Genomic DNA, 9,189 nt, shown 5'->3' with positions numbered 1-9,189 from the left:
CAATGGGTAGATATATGTCATTTAGGCTCCAAATTACCATAAGCATATGAACTTACAAACAAACAATTCACCCAAACAATTTCCAAAGAAAACCCCATATGAAACCAAGTAAAGGTTGAGAAAAGCTTATTTCATTTGATCATTTTTTTAGACGAAACTCCCCCAAACTTGTTTTTGTGAAAGCATAACAAAAGTGTAGCTTGGATACATAAAGGTATTCTATTCGGCTTCACTCATCGACCACTGTTGTACCAAAGCATTGAGCGCATCCACGTGCTGTGCTTCATACTCATTGTGCTGCTCCATATATTGATTCAAATGCTGGTTTTGAGCATGATGCGACTGGATCATATACTAATTTTCTTCAATGATGTAATCCAGCCGATTATGTGTGCGCTGAGTGTGATAATCAATGGGCCCACCAATAGCCCAATAGGGTGCACTACCACTCGGTCGAACATCATCAGCTCCACCTGTACCAACGGGATCAGTCTCCTCATCTTCTCCAACCCTCAGACATTGGGGGGCTTGGCTAGGTTGTGTGGGCTCAAGAGAGGCTGGAGGACAACCATGAACCATGGACAGAGTGATCAGTTTCATGGGCTTCCAAATGATATCTCCTTCAATCACCAGCACCTCATAAGTTTTGCACAATTGAGTTATAAACGTGCCATGCGCCAAGCCACCAATGGTGTTGAACTTACTAATGTATTCGATGCTATACCTGAGTACGCGTTCCACATCCACTGTCTTCCCTGTCATGATAACATAAACCAACATACACCTCTCCCGATCAATAGAGGATAAATGAGTGCTGGGAAATATACGAGCACTCTCAAAATAGGCCCATGCACGGGCAATGCGATTCAATGCCATCGGAACAAATGCTTGGGCTCACCATCATGATAATTAAATCGAGCCCCCGACATGCTCAATGTCTTAGCCACCTCTACATAATCTACCTCACTAAAATTTTCCAACTGCTAGTGTTCGTCATCAGTTGCCTGAAGAGTAGGTAGGTGGAGCAAGGTGTTGAAAGAATCAATGTCTGATGGCACCTCCTTCCCCGAACAAAAATTTTTAGCTCTTCATATTGACTTGGGAAATTGGCATAGAACTCATACAGTTGAGTGTAATTAGCACTATCCACTTGTATTGGCTTACAAAACATACCCCAATTTCTTCTAGCAATTTCAGCTCTTATTGTCTCATATGGGGGGTCATTCAGGTATGGTTCCACTTGATACTCCATTCCCCTTTTCGGAACAACCGATTTCCCATTGATTCTTTTAAACAATTCTGCAGCCTCCTTAGTTTTGAATTTGCTGGTATTAAAATCAGTGGGTGGTGGTGGCGGTGGTGGGGGCACATTGTGGGAGGATGAGGGCTTAGATCCTTTTTTGGAATGAGCAGTGCGTGGAGGATTTCTCTTCGGACCCATATCAATCTTACACAACTCTAATTCAATCACCAAAACTCCTAGAAAATTTTGAGCAGAACCTCCCCTTGTTTTTCTCACTTTCCCACTCAAAAATTGCTCACAAATAGTCCAATTTCTCACCAATTATTCAATCTTACTCACAAAAATCCACAAATTTTCTCCACAAAAATTCCCACACATAAGTTTATCCACAACTACCAACTTAACACAAAAACTTCACAAAGAATGATGAAATTGGAATTACTTGTGTGAGATACCCTTGATTCCACCTGTCTTCTCTCTTTTGAAGCTCAAGATTCAAAAACCCAAGTTGTTGGATGGGGAATTTTCTGATTTGGGGCCTTTTGGATGAATAAAAATGATTTTTAAGGTAATTTTGGGAAAATATAGATGGATAATAGCTTGGAGGTAGTGATTTAATGGAAAAGGTTAGAGTGATGGCTGAAAGTAGTGTTTGGGAAGGTGGATTCGGAGGTATGGAGAAGAGGGAAACAAATGTAAAGTAAAGAAGTGGATTTTTTTTGGGTTTGTTCTTTTTTAAACCAAGAGCGCGACCAAGGGCCGCGGTCCACTTATTCCAGCGACGCAACCTGCTTCATTTTTCTGAGAAATTTGACTTCAGGGGCCGCAACCCTCCTTTTTCTTTGCCGTGTTCTGCCTCATTTTTCTGAAAATTTTTGGGTTTGAGCATCGCGGCCCTGTCGAGCTGTGTCATGGCCCGCCTCTCTTTGGAAAATTTCCTCTGTTTCTATAAAGGGTCTTGCTGCGACACCACGAGGTCGTGTCGCGACCTTTAACAAAAAAAATTTCTACTTTTTTTTTTCTTCATTTTTTTGAGTTTTCATGATTTCCACGGTTCTATATTTACAAAAATCATCCAAAAATTCAAAAATTACAAGTGTGAAAATTAAACTTAAAAATTGTTCCAGCTAGGCAAAAAGTAAAGAGAGAAACTAAAAAAAATATGGGATGCCTCCCAAAGGCGCTGTCGTTAACGTCATTTAGCCGGACGCTGAAATCCTCTTCAGATGGGCTTCAAGAGGATCACTGACTTGGCTTGGCCAATCGGACCACCCAAGTATGGCTTCAACTATTGACCATTTACTTTAAATGACGAACCATTCTTGCCTAGCACTTCAACAGAGCCATATGGGAATACCTTCACCACGATATAGGGACCAGACCACCTCAATTTTAACTTGGCGAGAAAGAGTCTCAACCTTGAATTAAAGAGAAATACCTGCTGCCTGGGTTGGAACTCTTTTTTGATCAAGTTCTTGTCGTGCCATGCCTTGGTGCGTTCCTTGTAGATCTTGGCATTCTCATAGGCTTCACTACGAAACTCATCAAGCTCAATTAGTTGGAGTAGCCTATTCTGTCCAACAATTTTCTCATCAAAATTCAGCTTCTTCATTGCCCAATAAGCCCGATGTTCTAACTCAACTGTCAGGTAATACACTTTTCCAAAGACCAGCCTATAAGGCGACATTCCAATTGGAGTTTTGAATGCCATCCTATAGGCCCAAAGTGCATCATCTAGTTTCTTGGACCAATTCTTCCTGGAGCTATCCACTATCTTTTCAAGAATACTTTTCACCTCCCTGGTTGAAATTTTAGCATTGACCATTCGATTGAGGGTGATAAGGTAAAGTAGTGCGATGGTATACTCCATAGCGAGCAAGTAAAGCATCAAGTTTCTTATTACAGAATTGACTCCTTTCATCGCTAATGAGAGCTCAAGGAGTACCAAACCTTGTGAAAATATTATTATGCAGAAAATTCATGATCGTTTTACCATCATTTTCTTTTGTTGCAGCTGCCTCAACCAATTTTGACACATAGTCCACCGCTAATAGAATGAATTGGTTGTAGAATGATGATGGGAAAGGGACCATGAAGTCAATGCCCCAAAAAAAGAGCTCAACCTCAAGGATCACATTAAGTGGAATTTCATTCCTCCTCGATATGTTTCCAGTACGTTGGTAATGATCACAAGCTTTCACAAAAGAATTGGCATCTTTAAACAGACTTGGCCAATAGAACCCGCTTTGCAATACCTTCGTTGCTGTTCATGATGCTCCAAAATGCCCACCATATTGCAAAGTGTGAAAATGGGTGAGAATTGAGTGCATTTCATCCTCAAGCACACAATAGTGAATAACTTGATCAACACAAAGCCTATAGAGAATAGGCTCCTCCCAATAGTAGTGTTTCACCTTTGAGTAAAATTTCTTCAACTGTTGCCTTGACATCTTAGGAGGCACAACCTTTGCTACCAAGAAATTCACATAGTCAGCATACCACGACATTAAAAAACTGTCATTTACCCTAAACAACTGCTCATCGAGAAAGTGATAATTTATTTTCACTTCCTTGTCATTCTGGCTTTCTTCCACCTCAAGTCTTGACAAGTGATCTGCTACCAAATTCTCAGTGCCTTTTTTTTTATCTCGGATCTCCAGGTCAAACTCTTGTAACAGTAAAACCCTTCTGATAAGACGGGGTTTTCATCTTTCTTGGTCATCAAATATTTGATTGCAGAGTGGTCAGTGTAAAAAATTACCTTGTTGCCAATCAGTTTTGGTCTAAAATTGTCAAGGGCATAAACAATTGCTAGGAGCTCTTTCACTATTGTGGCATAATTCAATTGTGCGTCATTAAGAGTCCTACTATCATAGTAAATAGACCGAAATACCTTATCAATTCGTTGGCCCAAAACTGATCCCACTGCATAATCATAGTATCATTAAGAGTCCTACTATCATAGTAAATAGACCGAAATACGTTATCAATTCGTTGGCCCAAAACTGATCCCACTGCATAATCACTTGCATCACACATCAGTTCAAATGGAAGACCCAGTTTGGAGAAAGAACTATTGGTGCCGAGATTAACTTCTCCTTAAGTACCTAAAAAGCATTTAGGCACTCTTCGTTAAGTCAAAGGAAACATCGTTCATCAACAAGGTGGAAAAAGGCTTTGAGACCTTCAAAAAATCCTTTATGAACTGTCTGCAAAACCCAACATGCCCAAGGAAACTTTGAACCCCTTTACTAGAGACCTTATGGCCAAGAACAATACCCTCTTGCACCATAAAATGGCATTTCTCCCAGATCAGAACTAAATTAGATTCTTTAAACCGCTGCAACACTACTTCAAGATGCTTCAAACACTCATCAAAGGACGACCCAAAAACTGAAAAGTCATCCATGAAGATCTCAATAGTTTTCTCGACCATGTCAGAGAAAATGACCACCATACATTGTTGAAAGGTAGCAGGAGCGTTGCAGAGCCCGAATGGCATTCTTCGAAAGGCAAAAGTACCATAAGGACAAGTGAAGGTGGTCTTTTCTTGGTCTTCTGGTGCAATGGCTATCTAATGGTACCCAGAATAACTATCCAAAAAGTAGCAGTAGCTATGGCCCGCTAGTCTGTCAAGCATTTGATTCAGGATAGGCAAGAGAAAATGGTCTTTTCTTGTTGCTTTATTCAATTTGCAGTAATCAATGCAAATCCTCCATCCTGTCACTGTTGTTGATGGAATTAACTCATTATTCTCATTCTTTATCACAATCATCCCACCTTTCTTGGGCACTACTTGCACTGGGCTCACCCATACACTATTAGAAATTGGGTAGATTACCCCGACATCTAACAATTTAAGAATCTGCTCAAGTGCTACTTCTTTCATAGTTGGGTTTAGTCTTCGCTAAGATTCTATTGACGACTTACTATCCTCTTCTATAAAAATTCTATGCATCACTGTTGACGGGCTTATCCGTATAATATCTACCAATGTCCAACCAAGGGCTAATTTATGAGCTCGTAAAACCCTCAATAACTTCTCCATATCTATTTTAGAAAGTGTAGCAGATACAATTACAAGTAAAGTCACTTTCTCACCCAACTAAGAATAACATAAATGATCCGATAGAGACTTCAATTCCAACTTTGGTGGCTGCTCAATGGATGGCAATGGTCTTTCTGGCCCTTGTTCTAACTCTTCGAACTTCTTTTTGAATGGTTGGTAAGAATTTATCCACTTGACATATTCCATCATTTCGACATCATCATTATCTTCCTCACCACCTAACAAAACCACCTCTAAGGCATTGCTGTTCCACCTTCTTTCCGAAACTGCATTATCAATCGCATCAATGCTATAACAACTGTCACTCACTCTTGGATAAGACATTGCCTTGAATACATTAAAAACCACCTTATCCCCTTGAACTTTCAATCTCAACTCACCCTTTTGCATATCAATTAGAGCCTGCCCGGTAGCCAAGAATGGTCTCGAAAGATTAATGGGGACATTAGAATCCTCTTCCATATCTAGAAAAATGAAATCTGCTGGGAAAATAAACTTGTCTACCTTGACTAGCACATCTTCAATAATACCCCTTGTATGCATGATTGATTGATTTGCGAGTTGAAGAGTAACAATAGTAGGCTTTGCTTCACTAAGACCGAGCCTCTAGAACACAATAAGGGCATCAAATTAATACTTGCCCCCAAATCACACACAACATGCTTGCATTCAAAACTCCTGATAGTGTAAGGAATAGTGAAGCTTCCTGGATCTCTCAGTTTTTGGGGGAGCATCCTTTGTAGAATAGCACTACACTCCTCTATCAAGGCAACAGTCTCATAATCCGCCATTTTTGTATTTTTGGACAGAATCTCCTTCATGAACCTTACATAGCTAGGCATCTATTCTAAAGCTTCAGCGAAGGGGATGTTAATGTGTAACTTTTTGAACACCTCTAAGAACTTAGAAAACTGTTTTTCAAGAGTAGTTTTCCTAAGACTCTGAGGGTATGGGATTTTTAGTGGAGAATCAACAACAACAACTGGAGGTGCCTTTTCTACAGCAGGATGGTCTTCAATAACCTTCTCACTCTTAGAACCAAATGTCTCACCCAACTCTTTGTTCTTCTCAACAGATGATTTAGGCACAGAATGCTCAACTTGCTTACCACTTCTCAAAGTGATGGTCTGACATTGTTCCTTGGTATTCACCAAAGTATTGGTAGGAAAATTCCCCTGAGGTCTGTTATTCAAGATGTTTGCCATCTGCCCCACTTGTGTCTCAAGATTTCAAATGGGTGATCTTGTCTCAGTCATAAACTGAGTTTGAGTATTGGTGAGAGTCAACTGAGCTGCTCGTAATTCATTGGGATTTTCTTGTTGAGCTTGTGGCCTAGGTTGCTATGACTGTTGGCCTTGATTGTTTCTCCATGAGAAATTTGGGTGATTTCTCTAACCAGGATTGTAAGTATTGGAGAATGGGTTGTTGAAAGGCCTCTGAAATTTTCCCACTGCTTGAACCTGAGCTTGGTCCATAGGAATATTATTATTAGGGTCACCTAAAGGACATTGATCAAAAGATTGTGGGCCCCTACAAATTTCACAACCTGTTGGCATCTGAATGGCATAAATAGTTACCGAACCCTAGGTCGAGCTTGTCTTTATTGGCGAGTGTACTTGCCCAACCTGTCTTCAGGAACCCTTAACATTGTCATGCTTTGATACCAAGTTGTAATGCCATGATTAGCCAAGACCGTTACACTGTGTATTTTAAATAGTGCTCAACTCGCTAAATGAGTCATTAGGCCATAAACGTGCATCTAAATGTGATTAACGGTCCAGGGTTAAAAATTTTGGTCAAAGGAATGGATATTTCATTAAAACATTAAACAGTACATAGGATCCCATAATAACGTTTACAAAGTTGTTTACCCTTCCAAAATGGTCATTACAACTCAAAAGTTACAATCTGCCAACCTAAGTGGCAAAAATAGGGTTAAACCCTAGTTCCTCTGAGAAACCTTGGCCGTGGTGGTCAAGCGATCGCATATGTACACATCGCCACCTAAGCTCTCCAATTCATGGCTGGTACAACTTATTTTTCCCTTTACCTGCACCATAAAGCACCCGTGAGCCAAGGCCCAGCAAGAAAACTTAAACATGCTTATAAGCAGTGAATAACACATTTTCAAATCATAATAAACATGCCCAGCAGTGATAACCCTACTCATACATGCATACCATTCATCCTTGACCAACGCTTAGCGCTATTGCTATCCTTGACTGATAAGTCAAGCCTTTATCAATTATATAATGCTAACATGCATTCATCATATAACAAACATCCATATACAGAGTATTCAACATGATTGTTTAATAATTCACAGGCATAATCATAATCATGCGCATTTACAGGGTCAATGCCCAATCAAGACTATATTCAGCATTCGGTCCAAGCCCTAATCATGTACATCACGTAATGGGTGCAGTTTTCTTACCTCAGGTCCGAGTGTAATATAAAATAAGAACAAACCCTGAGCATGATCCTGATCATGAGCCCCTAGAGGTAACCTAGTCATAACCAAATATAAGTTCTCATCAATAACGATCAAATAAAGGCCTTCCAGACCAAGTCCTAGTCTCCAGGACCTCGAATTCTACTAAACCGACTAGTAGAATCAATCCCGAGCCTTTAGGTTTGAAATCCTATCATTAAATCCTAAGGTGGCCAAAAATTTCCAGGTGGGCCGCCGCTTGCCCCTAAGGGCCGCGGCGCACCTCCTAGACAGAAAGCCCTCCTGTCTGGCATGAGGGCACGGGTCGCGGCAAGCCCTAGAGGGCCACGGCACCCAAGAACATGGTCGCGACGCGACCATGCGAACCCTAAATCTCTGCTTTTCCTCAGCCCAAAACTCATTAAGAATCATTACCAAACAATCCCAAACATTACATATCAATCCCAACAGCAAAACCCAACTTAAACACATACAAAACACTACCAAAAACTCATTCCAAAACCATGAACTAACAAGCTCAAGAGAAACTAAAACCACAGTAAAATACCAACTAAAAAAAAGTTTGTAATCTTTACCACAACTGTGAATCACACTCCCTTAGCTGCAGCTAATCACCTAACCTCAAGCTTTGAATCCTCAAGCTTTGAATTCCCAAACCTTAGCCTCAAAATCCCAAAGCCAATAAAGAGAGAAACCGAGAGAGAGAAGAGCACAATCGAGATGGAAAGAAGAGAATACTAGAGTGTTCTCTAAAAATCCTTCAGCCAAGGAGATCGGTGGCTAAGTCATTATTTTTGCCTTCTAAATGACATATATGCCCCTTACCCTTTGGCTTGCCTTCCTATGCCACAAGGGCAACCTCGTCATTAGCCAATTGTCCCGTTAATCATAATTAACGTCTCACAATTCTCGTGACTTCTAATATCCTCAAATAATTACCAAATAATTTCCCATTACCCGCCCAAACCCGGTAATGTACTAAATACCAAATTACTCCTAAGCTCACCCCGAGCTCGATATTTGACCCCGTTATGACCTAACCGCTAATTTACTTCCTAGGATCGCCTCATGCCGGCAACTAAAATATATTTACATAATAATGTGGTCTCACACCTATATCACATATATGCACACAAATATACAAATATGCCCTCAATTGGCCAAATTACTAAAATGCCCTTCTAATAAGAAACAGGCCCACATACATGCAAATACAACCATATAATAATATAACTCACATAATCATGCATATAGTCACATAATAAAACAATTAAGCAGTAATTGCCCTCCCTAATTAAGGCACTAAGCCACATTAGGGAATTTTGTACGTTACAAAGGCCATTACAGCCTTTGAGTATTCCATAGTGGAAGTAATAAGACTTCCCGATGGATTTCATGGTGGGATTGCCCAGGATAGTGGGC

At 40.3% G+C, this 9,189-nt stretch overlaps 2 protein-coding genes across 2 annotated transcripts; both read right to left on the bottom strand.

The window, feature by feature from the left end:
- Nucleotides 1-2,531: 2,531 nt before the first annotated feature.
- Nucleotides 2,532-3,164, bottom strand: LOC133795986 (uncharacterized). The gene has a single exon (XM_062233468.1). It carries the CDS (start codon nucleotides 3,162-3,164, stop codon nucleotides 2,532-2,534), a length of 633 nt encoding a protein of 210 aa, XP_062089452.1.
- A 2,184-nt stretch (nucleotides 3,165-5,348) lies between these two features.
- On the bottom strand, nucleotides 5,349-6,103 carry LOC133795985 (uncharacterized). Its single transcript, XM_062233467.1, has 2 exons — nucleotides 5,969-6,103; nucleotides 5,349-5,918 (listed from the first exon to the last, which is right to left on the bottom strand). The coding sequence occupies exons 1-2, from the start codon at nucleotides 6,101-6,103 to the stop codon at nucleotides 5,349-5,351; spliced, it is 705 nt and encodes a 234-aa protein (XP_062089451.1).
- Between the last annotated feature and the right edge of the window lie 3,086 nt (nucleotides 6,104-9,189).

The sequence above is a fragment of the Humulus lupulus genome, chromosome 8 (genome assembly GCF_963169125.1).
Source record: "Humulus lupulus chromosome 8, drHumLupu1.1, whole genome shotgun sequence".
Classification (NCBI taxonomy): Eukaryota; Viridiplantae; Streptophyta; class Magnoliopsida; order Rosales; family Cannabaceae; genus Humulus; species Humulus lupulus.
The sequence above is the reverse complement of the archived record's forward strand: the minus strand, read 5'-3'. Positions and strand labels throughout refer to the sequence as shown.

What these genes read in the sequence shown, in the direction of transcription:
- LOC133795985 (XM_062233467.1), bottom strand. Translation starts at nt 6,103, where the DNA reads ATGGCGGATTATGAGACTGTTGCCTTGATAGAGGAGTGTAGTGCTATT. An exon ending in GTTTTGAATGCAAGCATGTT is followed by an intron (nt 5,919 to 5,968) that starts GTGTGTGATTTG and finishes ATTGTGTTCTAG; the next exon opens with AGGCTCGGTCTTAGTGAAGC.
- LOC133795986 (XM_062233468.1), bottom strand. Translation starts at nt 3,164, where the DNA reads ATGAAAGGAGTCAATTCTGTAATAAGAAACTTGATGCTTTACTTGCTC.